General features: G+C 37.4%; 1 protein-coding gene across 2 annotated transcripts in view; it reads right to left on the bottom strand.

Annotated features, from left to right (window-relative positions):
- Positions 1-16350, bottom strand: part of PLEKHA5 (pleckstrin homology domain containing A5) — a 143797-nt gene that overhangs the window by 99026 nt on the left and 28421 nt on the right. For both annotated transcript variants that reach the window (XM_008064322.1, XM_021715462.1), the window contains exons 6-9: positions 11223-11323; positions 8099-8214; positions 7791-7808; positions 3067-3534 (exon numbers count right to left, since the gene is read on the bottom strand). In XM_008064322.1, the coding sequence (XP_008062513.1) occupies positions 3067-3534; positions 7791-7808; positions 8099-8214; positions 11223-11323 (703 nt within the window). The remainder of the gene's footprint in view (positions 1-3066; positions 3535-7790; positions 7809-8098; positions 8215-11222; positions 11324-16350) is intronic.

Here is a 16350-nt window from a genome sequence, read left to right as displayed (position 1 = left end):
TTTTTCTTTTTGAGTTGGAGACTCCCTCTGTCGCCCAGGCTAAAGTGAGGACCACAATCATGGCTACTGCAGCCTCAACCTGCTGGTCTCAGATGATCCTTCTACTTCAGCCTTCCAACTAGTTGGGACTACAGGCGTAAGCCACATCAGGCTAATTTTTTGACCTATTATAGAGACGAAGTCTGGTCAAGTTGCCCAGGCTGGTCTGGAACCCCTGGGCTCAGGCAATCCTCTCACCTCTGTCTCCCAAAGTTATGGGATTACAGGTGTGAGCTACTGTGCCTGGCTCATTATTTCTTTAACTTGCAATTCCCTAATTACTGGTAAACGTAACATTTACCAGTTACCTTTTTAAAAAAAATTGACAAGTAAAAACAAATTTCACTAATAAGATTAATCTTCATTCTATTAAAACACCATCTATGTCATTGTTTTCTGGTTTTCTATTTCTGAGAAGTTACAATAATTCTCTCTCTCTCTTTTAATTGTTAAGAGATGGGGACATCTTGCTATGCTTACTACAGCACTGAACTCTGGGGCTCACGCAATCCCCTGACTCAAGTTCCTAAGTAGTTGGGTTTATAGGTGCATGTCACTCTTCCTTGGCTTTCAATTAATTTTTTTTTTTGAGTTGGAGTCTCACTTCGTCGCCCAGACTGGAGTGCAGCGGCTGCTCCCGGCTACCACAGCCTCGACCTGCTGGGCTCTGGCGATCCTTCTGCCTCAGCCTTCTGAGTAGCCGGAATTACAGGTTTGTGCTACCACACCCCGCTGATTTTTGATTTATTGTAGAGATGAGGTCTCGCCAAGTTGCCCAGGTGGGTCTCGAACCCGTGGGCTCAGGCAATCCACTCACCTTGGCCTCCCAAAGTGCGGGATAACAGCCCGGCTCCAATTAACTTTTATGTATACTAGTATATTAAAGTCCTATTTAAAACTTAAGATCTACTTTTGCCCCCCTATCCTTTATTCCATAAAGGTTCTTTCAGGTTTTTCCTTAGAATATTTCTTTTAGTCAGTCTCTCCACTGACTGAATTTATCTACCTCACACTTATCTTTAATTAGTTTTGATATACTGATGTCACTCCAAACTGTATTCAAGTTCAGATCTCTCTTTGGAGATACAGACTCTGACACATTCAATTTAACCTGTCCAACCATTAATTACCTACTTTCTTCCCAAGTCTTTTCTGTGCAGCAAAACGCATCAAATCGCCCTAGTATCCCAGGCAAAAAAGCATGATGTTGCTCTTGATTTCCCCTAAGTGTTCAACTTAGTCTTGAGAAAGACTAGTTCACAATCAAGCACTTCGAAGCAATCAACTAGTCTTGTTAATTATATCTTGAATATATCTCTTCCCTCTCCTCATGTCACTCAAGTAAGTTTTGAACTTTCTTCAACTCATTTTCCAAACTGTGAAGCCAGAATGATGTTTATGAGACATCAATCTGAAATATCTCTTCCAGTTTCTCTCTCTAGCCTTGTTCCTCATCCATTATAACTCCAGTTAAAACTAGCTATACTGAACTTCTTTTGATTCCTTTTTCTGTTCTCTATCAGCCCTGGACTTTGCAAATATAAACCATGACATGCTTGTCATGCTTTATATCTCAGCTTGTATTTTGCTTCCTCTGGAAAGATTTCTCTGAACTCTGAACCCCGAAGATGGTGCAAGTTATCCCAAAATGTGTTCTTGTAGCACCCTGTCCTGTCTTCATTGTATTTTTCACATTAGACAACATTTGTTTATGCAACTATCGACTCTACTAGATCATTCTTTTTGTGAGAACCTGGTTTATATCTTTCTGGTTTTTTTTTTGAGTTGGAGTCTCACTCTTGTCGCCCAGGCTGGAGTGCAGTGGCATGCTCACAGTCACTGCAGCCTTGACCTGCTGGGCTCAGGCGATCCTCCTGCTTCAGCCTTCCAAGTAGCTGGAACTACAGGTGTGAGCCACCATGTCCAGCTAATTTTTTGATTTATTGTACAGGCAAAGTTTTGCCATATTGCCCAGGCCCGTCTCGAACCGCGGGCCTCAGGCAATTCTCTTGCCTTGGTCTCCCAAAGTGCTGGGATTACAGGATTGAGTCATTGTGCCCGGCCTATATATCTTTTAATTAGCCCCACAATTAGCAAACAGTAGTTGTATAATAAATATATTATGAACAAGAACATGCACAAATGAATAAATGCTTAGATGAATCAATTTTATATTCAGTCCTGTACATTCTGATTTAAAGAATGCTCAGGAATAAAACTGAGAATTAGAGAGCAAAAGCCCTTCACTGCCTCCACACTACTTGTCTCAGTAGATTCTTGCACTGCAACAAGCTTCAGAAGCTGCTAATGGAAGTCACTCAAGAAGGATGATGGTGAGTTTGCAGGCAAATTTTCACTGGCTAATCGTAATTCTGAGTTCTAGGAGGTGACAGTGGCAGGGGATAAGACAGGGTTGGGGTAGAAAGACAGGGCCTGTTACCACTCTCATCTCAAACAAACTTGATTTGTCTACAACTTAACGCATTTTTGTATGCAAGCAAGGAAAGATCACAAGGGAGGATGACTCCTTCTACTAGCAAAGTTGGGTGAGAGAACAATGGGAGACAGAGAATAAATACTTATATCTCACCACAAACAAAATATATAGTAATGAAACTCTAATATCTAAAACATAATTTAAGCCAATATTTTATTTTATTTTTTTATTTTTATTTTTTTTTTGAGTTGGAGTCTCACTCTGTCACCCAGACCGCTCCCGGCCACTGCAGCCTCGACCTGCTGGGCTCCGGCGATGCTTCTGCCTCAGCCTTCCAAGTAGCTGGAATTACAGGCATGCGCTACCACGCCCAGCTGATTTTTGATTTATTGTAGAGATGAGGTCTTGCTGCCCAGGCAGGTCTTGAACCCACGGGCTCAGGCAATCCACTCATCTCAGCCTCCCAAAGGTGCGGGATTACAGGCTGAGCCACTGAGCCCGGCTTAAGCCAATATTTTAAATGGCAGCTCAGACACCAATTTCCACCAACATAGCATCAAAGAAACCTGGGTTCATAACAAAATGCTTACCCCCTGGGTTCTTCTTCATGTCCTCTCCCCTTCTGGATTTTAATCCACTGTTCCAACTGCTGCATTGAATTTGTTCTCTGTATGACTCGATCAGCCTCTGTGTATAAAGGCCCTGTATTTGGGTGATTTCCACCTCTGAGATCCGCCAGGCTAACATTGATTGTTTTGCTCTCCGAACTGTTCATGTTGACGGGTCTGTAGTGTGCAGCCTGAGCTGGGCATGCTGACCCACTCTCGTATTCAGATGGTAGAGAATTTAATTTTACACTATTAATTTTTGTTAAGGGTCTATCTTGACCATCCTTTTGAAACCCGTATTTTTCAGCTTCTAATGCCTTTTTTTCTTCAAGTTTGCTTATTTCCTTGTTTTTCTGATTGTTTTGGGCCTCTGGCTTAATTAGCACTCTATGATTGGAAAGGTTATTGGTTTCTTTAGTTGGTGCATTTTCTGAAGTAATCTTGTCCACTCTGAAATCAGAGAAGAAACATCACAGTAAATCAGATGAAATAATGCATATGTTATTTCAGGGATTCAATCTAGGATAAATTTGACTTTATGGAGGTGGGAGGAGATGTAGGACTGGAAAAGGTCACAGAGAACAAGTGTGCACATATCTCTTATACTGTGGTGTTAACATTCATGCACAACACCAGAATGTATAAATAGAAAGGGGAAAAAGAAAAAGTACTAGAGGATAAAAAGTGATGTTTGCCCCACTATTAGTAATCTGGAAATAAAGCCAATAAGATTTTCCTATGGCAGTTAAACCATGAAATCCATACTTAAAGTACCACAGTTCCTTCAAATAAACAATATGGCTCCCAGCCAGGAAAGCCAGCTCATCATGAGGCAAACACGAGTCTGCTTGTGGAAATGGTTGCAACAGGAAATTACAGTCTAATGTGATTAAGCATATGATAAGTCATATTATTAACTCTTTGTATTCAAGAGGACCTGAGTATGGATTTAAAATACTTGAAGTCAGACTGCATGTGCTCAGCTTGCAACTCTACCAGCTGTGTCTTTGAGCAAGGCGCTCAAAACATACAGTGCCTGCATTTCCTCTTTGGTAAATGAATACAATTATATATCATGAAGCCCACAGCATCGTTTTGAGAACCAGATGAGTTAATGAATGGCTGGTCAGACCTTATCATTATAATTCCATCTCATCAAGCACTTTTGGGCTAGAATCTGTCATTCTATGTACACCTGCACACTAGAAGTATGTGCTAGTTAGCAGTACGTGTCTGGGCCACTTGACAATTGTACTTGAGCTGCTATATCTATGTCTTTTTTATGAGAATCAGCTTCCCTGAGCCCAATCATTTTTAAGCTCTCACAAGATCAATCTGAGTGTCTGAACCTACAGGAAACTGCCAAGATCACGCCATTCTAGGAGGCCTCTCAGGAACTGGCCAACCCCACACATTTCAATACATAATAATGTTCCTATCAGAACCTAAATGTGGTATTGCTGCCAATTTTTATGATGTGTGGGAACTGCACACATGTATATACATATATCTATATTTAACTATAGATAAAGATATATAGATATCTAGATAGTTTGGAATATGGTCACTGAGAAAAATTTTTTTATAAAGAGTGACAAGTTATAGATTATCTACATATTTAGGTTAGATATAAACCATATCTTGCAGACTGAAAGCAATATTAGACACTGAGAAAGTTTATGGAGATAGATTATGGGCTCTTATCCCTGGAAAAATAAAAGTCATAGAACTTTTATACTAAAATCATATATAAAAAAAATTTTTTAAACTTATTTACTCTAGTCTACTACAGGTATTATTTACAATTAGAACTGTGGGGCCTTTTTTTTTCTCTTTCTTTTTTCCTAAAAAACTTACTATTGGAGAAATAATCAAAAAAGCACTTTTCTCTAAATGGAACTAAGCTGACTATAAAAATAGGCTAAGATAACATAAACAACATAAAACTTGTGACCTAATTTTTAAAAGTGACATTTAAGTTATTGCAGAAAACACACTGACAGTTATAAAATGAAGATAATCAGCCTAGAGATGGAAATTATCCAAAGAATTATCTATTATATTTAGATTTTTCTTTTTTGTCATCAACGACTTGTGTACTAAGGGACTATGACATAAAAGTTAACAGGTGAAATACTTTATATATTTAATGGAAATGAACTACTTAGTTAAAAACTAGATGCTTTTATTTCTTAGGTAATATGTCCTTAATAAATGATTTAAATTATTCTTGTCATATAGCAAAAGGAACCCATCACCTTAAAACTAAGCAAATAAAAATCTCTCTATACTTATGAAATGAAAAATCACAATAATTAGGTACTTTAGGTTGAATGGCTAAACCTAACAGAGTGGGATAAAAAGGTCAACTGCTAGGAAAAGAAGAAAACATGTAATTTCTACAAGATAACACTAACTGACTCCAGACTGGGCACAGAAATTTTGACAAACTGAACAAATTACAACAACACAACCGGCTTAAAAAAAATGTATGAGCACATAATCGATGAACTATTTAAGGCAAACCAAATAACTGACTGTTATCTTTATTACTCCAAATTATGATAGATTAATAGGTTTCAGAGTGGCAAATGCAATAAAAGAAAATGGAAACAAGCTGAAATCCTGAGAAAAGTATAACATATGATAATGGTCGGGCACAGTGGCTCACACCTGAAATTCCAGCACTTTGGACTACCTTATCCCACGGGTTTGAGACCAGCCTGGGCAATATGGCGAGACCTCATCTCTATAATAAATAAAAATATTAGGCTGGGCTCGTGGCTCAGCCTGTAATCCCAGTACTTTGGGAGGCCGAGACGAGTGGATTGCCTGAGCCCGTGGGTTCGAGATCTGCCTGTGCAACTTGGCAAGACCTCATCTCTACAATTAATAAAAAATTAGCCGGGCATGGTAGCGCATGCCTGTAGTTCTGGCTACTTGGAAGGCAGAGGAGGAAGGATCACTGGAGTCCAGTGGGTTGAGGTTGCAGTGGCTGGGAGCATCCCACTGTACTCTAGTCTGGACAACAGAGTGAGACTCCAACTCAAAAAAAAAAAAAAATTAGCTGGGCATGGTGGTGTGTGCCTGTAGTTCCAGTTACTTGGAAGGCTGAAGTGAAAGGATCACCTGAACCCAGCAGGTCAAGGTTGTGGTGGCCGTGAGCGTGCAGCTACACTCCAGCCTGGGCGACAGAGTAAGACTCTAATTCAAAAAAGCAAAACAAAACAAAAAACAATACTGAAATTATCTGGACATAAAAGTTCAGGTTACTATAGTGATTTCTGTATTCCAAACAATTTCCTAAAAATTTTACTTTGAAGTTAAAAATATTAAAGATTTTCAATGAATTATTTTCACCTACACATTTTCTCTAGTTATCAGTGCTAATTATCTCATCTTTATGTCCATTCAGGTAACTTTTATCTTATTTTATTTTTTGTAGCGATGGGATCTTGCTGTCATTCAGGTAATTTTTAAATATGGAATTCTAAAAGCAGATTTTCCTTCTACAGTCTTTTGACCTAGAATATACACATGACTGAGGTGGCTTTTCTTAAAAATAGTTGTCCTATAGCTCCAACCCTGGACCCTCTCGTCTTTTCTTCCCATGTTCTTCCCAGCTCTAATTACTAGTGGTTGGTTAACTGGATTTGTACTTGATATTTACAAAAATAGCACAAATATATAGCATCAATCTAAGTCCTCTAGACAAAAAGCTAAAAGTCTTTATTAAAATGCACACTAAAATAAGAAAAAAAAAAGAAGGACTAAAGATCTACATTGTATCAATCCGTAATTTCCTAAGAAGGGTCAAATTAGCACCTTCCTTACAAATTAGCATCTCTTTACATAAAATATGTGCTCAATTGTCGCTATCATGGAAACAAATTTAATCACCTTATAAATATTTATTCAAATTACAGAAATGTAATTTTTTAAAAAAATGCACACTATTCAACCTCTACTTATGTAGCTTGAGAAACAGATTTCCTCTGCCTAGCTCTCAATATAGCTGAAGAAATTAAATTATTTCATAACTTCAAGCAGGGAAATGATTCATAACTTCAAGCAGGGAGAAACACACAGATAAATTTTTTTTTTGAGTTGGAGTTTCACTCTGTCGCCCAGACTGGAGTGCAATGGCCGCTCCCGGCCACCGCAGCCTCAACCTGCTGGGCTCTGGCCATCCTTCCGCCTCAGCCTTCCAAGTAGCCGGCATTACAGGCATGCGCTACCATGCCCGGCTGATTTTTTGATTTATTGTAGAGATGAGGTCTCGCTGCCCAGGTGGGTCTCGAACCCGCGGACTCGGGCAATCCATTCACCTCAGCCTCCCAAAGGTGTGGGATTACAGGCTGAGCCACCGAGCCCAGCTTACACAGATAAATTTTAACAGCACATGTGTATATTATCAAGGAATCTGAGTCGTGGAGTTTCAAAATAAAGAAGCAAGTAGATATATTGAGAAGAAATCTAAATGCTTGAGGAAAGATTTTCTGGAGATATCCATCACAAAACAATCAGAATTAATTTAAAAATGCTGAAGATATCAAAATTCCTTATTGTAATTTATTATGTCTCAAAAAACAATTAAATTAACTTCATAAAAATGCCTTCTTTTCTAAGATTTAGGATCTTAAGAAACACTGTCCAGAAGGATAAAAATCTGTGTAGCTTTAAATAACAAATAAAAATGTACTTACCGGAAATTAAAGGTAATTCTGTAAGAAGAAAGAACATTCAGTTTGAAAGTTAGGATTCTGTATTTACCCAAATACACTAATAGGTGAAAAATGAGTGAAGAAGAAAAGTGGAATAAAAATGTAGGTGGTATCTCATAACAAAAGGAGTATTGACATAATATAAAGCAAATTAATTCCTGCTTTCTGAAGAAAGAATGATTTTATAATATGACTATTAAAATTATAGGTACTAATGATGATGACATACTTGCAAGGCATGGGATAAAATGGAAGTAGAAATCACCATTATTTTTTCTACAAGCCTTTACCTTTTCACGGGCTCTGTCTGTACTAGGGCAGCATCTAACATGGCTTTCATCCACAATTCCATTTCCTTTCCTGTATCAGTGCAGAAATAATAGGTCCGCATGTTTGGATGGGCTGCCTGATTGAAAACGACACGATCATTTTAAATAAAAATACGAGTTTCTGCAAAAGAAAAAGAAAAAAAGATAAGTGGTTCCTTACATAAATCACTGCTATCAAATTTCAAAGAAAGCAGATTTGTCTTTTATATGAGATACAGAGAAATGACTTAAGGAAAAAAATAGCCATTAACTTGAAAAGATATTATTATATTTTTTTCTCCTAACTTTTCCCTTCTTCCTTTAGTTTGTGCAACCTAAAAAATTTTTTAGGAAAAAAGGTAAGAAATGTGCCGCTGTACCAGAAGGAAAACAAAACAAAGAAGATGACTTCTGGGCATGGTGGTGCACACCTGTAGTCCCAGCTACTTGGAAGGCTGAGGCAGGAGAATTACTTGAACTTAGGAGTTTGAGTCTGGCCTGGGCAACATAATGAGATCCTCTGTCCTTTTTTTTTTTTTTAAAAAAAGGAGAAGATGCTGTTGTGAGACTGCTAAACAAGCTGTGAACTCTTACCCTTGGTCTGATATGGCATAGATGGATAGCAACAGTAGCTGTGTCAAAGCAGGGGGAAAAAAGGTCAAGGTGGGGAATTCTATGGAGGAAAATTCTCAATTTCTATTAAAAAATATCTGTGACAGTTCCTATTAGATATTCAAAGACAAGGAAAAACAAAGGCTATTTCAACCTAGAAGAAGGTAAAGGGAAGAGTAGAAAGTATATAGTTAGTCTACTAAGTAAAAAAAAGATGAGAGGAGTAAAACTGCAACCACATACTATACTCTGAGATTTTGACTATCTGCTTTATCTACTATGTCAAATTAGTTTCTTTGAATTCTTTTAGGATACAAATAAATTCAGTAACCATAGTCTTTAAATTATGACATGACTAAGAAATTTCATTTGACTGTATAAAAGAAAATTATTCACAGAAACAACTCAAAAGCTCTATGCTGTTAAAGTAATTAAAACAACCACAAAGTGCCACTGGACTTTCTCCGAGTGGGGTTTTGGAAATATGAATAAGACCACTGCCCAAATCTGTGATCAATGAAAGGCATGCTGGGCTGATGGTAAGAAGATCCAGTTCAAGTTATGACTCAAGACACTAGTAAACCCACCCACCCTTGCCCTTTGTCAAATAGAAGTATTCGCTAGAATATATCAGAGTACCCAATCTAGCTTTAAGTTTCAAACTTGTGTTCAATAATTGTCTATAAAGTCTCTACTTACCATTTTGATAAGCAGCAGCATCAATATCAACAGATTTAATAGTAAAGTAGCTCATAAATTCAGAGGAAACACCACCACAGAAGAGGGAATTGAAACAACAATTACTATTCTTGTTACAGATAAAATACAAGTAAAACTAAAATAAGTAATTACAGAGAAAATATACTTAACATTCAGTGATCACTGCTATTTTAACACTGTGCTTTTTTTTTTTTTTTTGAGTTGGAGTCTCACTCTGTCACCTAGGCCGGAGTGCAGTGGCATGATGACAGCTCACTGCGGCCTCAACCTGCTGGGCTCAGGTGATCCTTCCATTTCAGCCTACTGAGGAGTAGCTGGAACTATAGGTATGTGCCACCACACCCGGCTAATTTTTTGATTTACTGCAGAGACGAGGTCTCGCCAAGTTGCCCAGGTTGGTCTTAAACCCCTGGGCTTAGGCATTCCTCTCACATCTGCCACCCAAAGTGCTGGGATTACACATGTGATCCACCGTGCCCGGCTTTGAGAGTCTAAAAACCCAGCAAAATACCCTACAAATAGTACAAATTCAATAAACATTAGATAAATTGACAAACAAAAAGATGTTAAACTCATAGCCAAATAATAGTGCTGATATCACACGTGTACTTTACAAAGTTATTATTTTAAGTTATCATTATTGATCTTTGTTATAACATCCCAAAATATTTAGTTATTTCTCTGGCTTACACTGTTGATAAAGTTTATTTTGGTAAAGTCATTTAAATATAAAGCTATTCCTCTCTTATTCTCTGGTCTTTGTTCAAATTATTTCTCATTGCAGCCATCCATCACTCAACCCTTTAAACCTACAACTATACCTTTCCTGCTCTTTTTTCTCCATAGCTGTAAAGCATTAATTAACAAAAGTTGTAAATCAGTTGCGGCCCTGAGTATTTTCAAAAGTGCATGGGAATTTAAAATTTAATCAATTTTGTAATGATACAGAAATTTCACCATTAAACAGCAATATATGTTATCCTTATTTCTCTCCTCTTCCTTAAAGTGAAATTTCAACATTAAACAAACACTTTATACCCCTTATTTAAAACTGGGCTCAGGCAATTCTTAAAAATAGGTGACCACTGAAATTTATTTTGGCCATAATCATAAACCAAAGAATGCACAATGGTTTTGAAGACAAAAAAGTACCAAAATAGCATTAAAGTGGTCTCTTACTTGAGAGTGATTCACAAACCGGCAATATCACAAAGATTGGTAGGTAATACCAGTTAGGGAAAGGGATCTCAGGTCTGTGTGAATTTAATAACAGCAGACTTAATGCCTAACTTCAATATTCTCTGCAAAGTACCTGATGATCATGATGTACTTGGACCTAGGAACACCTCTGCAATTATTCTATAAGTCCATTAATGTAATTATATTATTTTGGAAAAACACAGCTGTTGTCTCATATTACTCTCCTCCCAGATTTATTTAAAATATTAAAACACACAGCTCTTGAAAAAACATGTAATGACCACCAGGACATCCATAATTATATTAATCAATTATTAGTATTCTGATACATTTCTTTTATCTAGAGTCATTTGAAAGCATAGACATGAAGACACTTGCCCCCTAAAGATTTCAGCATGTGCTTCTTAATTAAAGGAACATTATCCTACATAACCATAAGGCTATGAATATATTTTCAATATAAAAATCACTGTAACAGAAATATCTTTTTGTAATAATTTGTGGATCAATATCCATTTTTTAAATCAATGCAAGTTTCAAACACAGAATTTTAAAAATATGATTATTTCCTTACCTTAAAAGCATATTTGCGATTAATGTGATCCTCAGAGGTAAGCATAGCTATCTGAAAACTAGGTAACAGTATGCTTCCCAGGATACCCTCTTCTTTTTCATCTAAGAGATAATTTAAAATCTGATTAGAATTTTAAATGTTTTTATGAAGCAGAGTAAATTTATTTTGGCAAATCAAAAGGTTCTTGTATATAAATGAACTATATTCATGTTTAGGCAGGTCTTTATGCAATTTTAAATGAAAAGATCAAATATCAGAAGGAGTTATACTTCTTTATTTTCAAAGAGCTTGCCTACCCTAAGCAAATCAAAAATTGGTCCTACACATTAAAAAAAGTCAATTAGACATAAAATAGCATCCATTTGTTTGGTATATATACTGTATTCTACAAAGCCCTTTTACATATCATTCACTGAAAATATATTAGCATATAATGTAATGGCACAGAAACTAATCCACTCGTATTTTTTTTCTTTATTTTTTGTAGAGACGCGGTCTCGCTATGTTGCCCAGACTGGATTCAAACTCCTGGGCTGAAGTAATCCTCCTGCCTCAGCCTTCCAAAGTGCTGGGATTACAGTTGTGAGTCACCACGTCTGGCCTGACCCATATTTATAGCAGTATTTGAATGCTCAACCATTCTAGTTCTAAACAAATAAAATATATGATTTGCTTGGTTACACCTTCAGTCTTTGCTCAAAAATTTCATCAATGAGGCCTTCCTTGACTACTGTATTTTAAACTGCTCTTCTTCGGGAAGGTTACGACTTGCATACCCTCAATACTTCTGACATACTGTATGCTTTGGTTATCTACTTGCATATTATCTTTCTTTCTGCACTAGAAGGTAAGTTCCATGAAAACACTTTGAATGACAGTAGTAGATGCTCAAAGAATTTTGTTGAATAAATGAAGACACATGTGAATACATATTTCAAGCTATGCCATAAAAACTGTATGCTTTAAAAACATTTTACGTTGAAGGCTTGCTTTTTTTTTTTACTAGTATTTCTGTTACACAGTAGAGTAATGTGAACACATTACAGGCCTACAAGACAAGTGCATAAAATACATCTAGCAAAATGACAAAACATTAATCTTGATACAGCACAGATTCACACTATTAACTCGCTGCTTGGGGTAGAGATATTTATGAAACTCGAAATATGTAGTTCATTGTTAGAGACCCATATGACAAGTTAATAAAGCCTTGCATTGGGCTGATGAACTCACCAATGAGAAAAACCATAAATGGGAAAAAATTATTTTTATTATGCTTGCTGTATGTTTTAAAAAAAAAGTTACCACAAACTTACCAAGGAATTTTATATATTTCCCACTCATTTCTAGAGTGAGTTGAAACTTCCAAAAAGGAAAAAGATGCATTCAATGAAGCTTTTTTCCCCCATGGCTTTACTCAAGAATGGAATAAAATTTTGCTTGTACTATATCATGCTCATTTAAGTACAATTCACTAATATAAAAAAGATTGACTAAAAGTACAGATTCAGTCTAAAAAAGGGGATAGTCAGAAATAGCTCATGAAGTCATCTTTATTAAGAAATCACCAGCCGGGCTCGGTGGCTCAGCCTGTAATCCCGTGCCTTTGGGAGGCTGAGGTGAGTGGATTGCCTGAGCCCGCAGGTTCGAGACCCGCCTGGGCAGCGAGACCTCATCTCTACAATAAATCAAAAAATCAGCCAGGCGTGGTAGCGCATGCCTGTAATTCTGGCTACTTGGAAGGCTGAGGTGGAAGGATCACCGGAGCCCAGCAGGGCGAGGCTGCGGTGCCCGGGAGCGGCCACTGCACTCCAGTCTGGGCGACAGAAGACTCCAACTCAAAAAAAAAAAAAAAGAAATCACCAAATACTATATTCTTTTATGTCCCATAATAAAATAATCATTCCTAAGCTGCTTCAGAATAGGTAGAGGCAGTGTAGCACAGGGTGATTTCCTTGGATCACCTGAGATGGTTTTCCAGCCTAACACTAATGAGTTGTGAGATACTGAGCAAGTTATTGATATTTAATATGTTTTGTTATCTATAAAACTAGGGATAATAGGGCTTATCTTAATCTACCTTTTAAACTTTTTAAAATGAGTTAATATAATATACATATGGAACTCAGCATATAAAGTGCTCAATAAGTATAGGCATCATTACATAAAATTAAAGGCACTGCATATAAAATCTTCACCCTGTGAAACAACCATCCTAAGAGTTCTTCACTAAATTCTTCAAATGCTTCTAATCATGGATTCTTCTGTCTAGTTCTATGTCCCAAGCACTATATAATTCTCTATTATCTAGCGTGCTTCACAGAGTGACACACAAAGAGCAGGTACTGAGTAATGTTTTCAGAATGAATGAATTCTCCATGCGGTGTTGGAGACTGCATAGCTGCCTACTTTCTTCTCTTTCTGCTCTGTCCTTCCTTTCCTTCCCTGCCACAGCTGGTGGTTCCACGAACATTCTCAATAAGCCTTCTACATCTAATCTCTATCACAGAGTTTGCTTCCTAGGGAATACAACCTGGGACAGGAGCTATAAGAATCTCAACATTTTATTGAATTCAAGAGACATTTTATTTTATTTTATTTTTTGAGTTGGAATCTCACTCTGTTGCCCACACTGGAGTACAGTGGCCGCTCCCGGCCACCGCAGCCTCGACCTACTGGGCTCCGGCGATCCCTCGCCTCAGCCTTCCAAGTAGCTGGAACTACAGGCGTGCACTACCACGCCCGGCTGGTTTTTTATTTATTGTAGAGATGAGGTCTCGCCAAGTTGCCTAGGCGGGTCTCGAACCGGCGGGCTCAGGCAATCCACTCACCTCAGCCTCCCAAGGCGGGGGATTACAGGCTGAGCCACCGAGCCCGGCCAAGAGACATTTTAGATTTTCCATTTCTACTTAGTCATCAAGACATTTGTAATAAGACCAAAAATACATACAATTACAACTGGGTAAATAAATAACCTGGAATACTCCAATACTCTATTAACTTGGCTTCTAGTTCAAGGGCTAGAATGATTTTTCTAAAATGTACATGATACCATTATTATACTTACATTCAAGATAGAGTTCAAATTCAGTAGGATGGCAAACAAATGTCCTCTGTGCCTTGATCTATCTTTTAAATTTTTTTAAGAGATGGAGTCTTCGTATGTCATACTCAGGTCTCTCAAACTCCTGAGCTCAAGTGGTTCGCGGCCTCCTGATTAGCTAGGATTATACGCATGCACCATCATCCCCAGCTTAATTTACCTTTTAAACCTTAACTCCTGCTGGGTCTCCTAGCAATATAAGCTCCATGTATAGTTTTACAAATATGCCCGGCACGCTCGTGCTTGGTATGTGATAAGTTCTTTGCCCAGATCATCCTTATTTCCTGATTGCTTCTGTGTACAGACCTGGCCAACATTCATTCTACATAATTGAGTACCTCCTATGACACTTCTTCCAGACTCCTTCAGCTAATCTATGAGTTCTATAAGGATAGGGGTTATTTTGTTCATTTTTGCATCCTACTACCTAGTAGGGCATCTAGTGCCACAAAAAAGCTCACTGCCAGCCACCACTTTAGTCTAAGCCATCATCACCTCTACACAATAATTCCTAATTAGTCTCTTTGCTCCCATCCTTCTCTTTACAACTCATTCTCCAATAGCAGCTTGAGTGAGCTTTTAAAAATGTAAACTAGAGCATGTCATTCTTTTGCTTAAAAACACACAACTGTTTCCTTATGGCATTTACGATAGAACCCAAACTCCAATAGAATCCTACATGGTGCAGTCTCCATTTCTCCCATCTCCTTTCCTATTCCTAGCCCCCTAAGCTCGGTATACTGGCTTCTTTCTGCTCCTTCAGCAATTCAAACACGTTTCTATCTTAGAGCCTTTGCACTACCCACTCCTCCTGCCCAGAACACTCCTCTCACTCTGGCTCTTCCTTACCATGGAGAACTCGCTATTCTAAAACACCTGTTCATAGTACTAATCCAAAGAAATCTTTTCCCTAAGCCCATCTTTCACGTTATAGCCTTAATCCCCCCTAAAAACACTTATTATGGTCTCGTTTACTTATTTATGCTTATTTACTGTTTCACCAATGTAACATGCTCGGCACAGAACCCAGCAAACGGTAAATACTGGGGGGGGGGAAAGGGAAGCTATGACCATCATCTTAACAAAATCTGATCATTTAAATTAAATATCTGACATCTCCTGTTGATAAAACAGTGAAAATGTACATCATATACTCCCTTCCAACAATCTGAAGAGCAGAACTGAGTTAAATGATATTTCTCTCCTTTCTACATTTTCTTCTTTTTTTATATTCCTCCTGTCTGGGAAACGACTACAATTTATAAATATGCTGAATGTAAAATGCAGGTGGTTAATAATAGCAAGTTAGCTCATACTCAATATGGATTCTGATTACCTGTACATTTTTCAAATATGATTAAAGATTTCCTGTTGTAATAAAAGTGATGAGCAGCAGTTTTCCATGAATGGCAACAGCAAATTACAAGGAATTCAGTGTTCTTTTTGTTGGAAATTAACTTTAAACATTTTTATACTAGAAATTTTAAAAATTAGAAATAATAAACATCTTCTTGTTCTCATTTAAAGCTCAAATAGTCTATAAATATACTGAAAAAGAGAGGAAAACAGAAATTACAAGTTTAGGGATAATGCTTGAGATACAACTCCAAAGTTTTTGAAAGAGGAGGAAAACCTTTAAGGAAAACTGTAGAGTGAGCTTGGCCCTTAAATGAAGACAATCCCACAATTGCAGCCTGGTGAACACTTCATGACAAAATGTAATTTTATAGGTTTGGTTTATTCTGACTCAGCAGTACTTCATAACCACAGTTTGCAGGGGAGTAAAAAGAAACAATTCCAGCAATACCAAACTTCGAAAGCTAATGAGGATTATAATGCTTCGATATACAACTGTCGAATTTTGCTACTCATCTTTTCTGTAATCGAACAATTTAAAAAGTTTTAACTGGTTCTAAAATCTTGTATATCTTGAAATTTACACTTCTCAAGAAAAGTCATACATTAGTAATTATGAATTGATAATCTAGTTCTTCAGTGAGTTTCCAACCAAACTTCATAGTAGGA

This window comes from Carlito syrichta, unplaced genomic scaffold (genome assembly GCF_000164805.1).
Source record: "Carlito syrichta isolate Samal-C Ts95f unplaced genomic scaffold, Tarsius_syrichta-2.0.1 Scaffold100633, whole genome shotgun sequence".
Lineage (NCBI taxonomy): Eukaryota > Metazoa > Chordata > Mammalia > Primates > Tarsiidae > Carlito > Carlito syrichta.
This window is presented reverse-complemented; position numbering and strand designations above follow the sequence as displayed.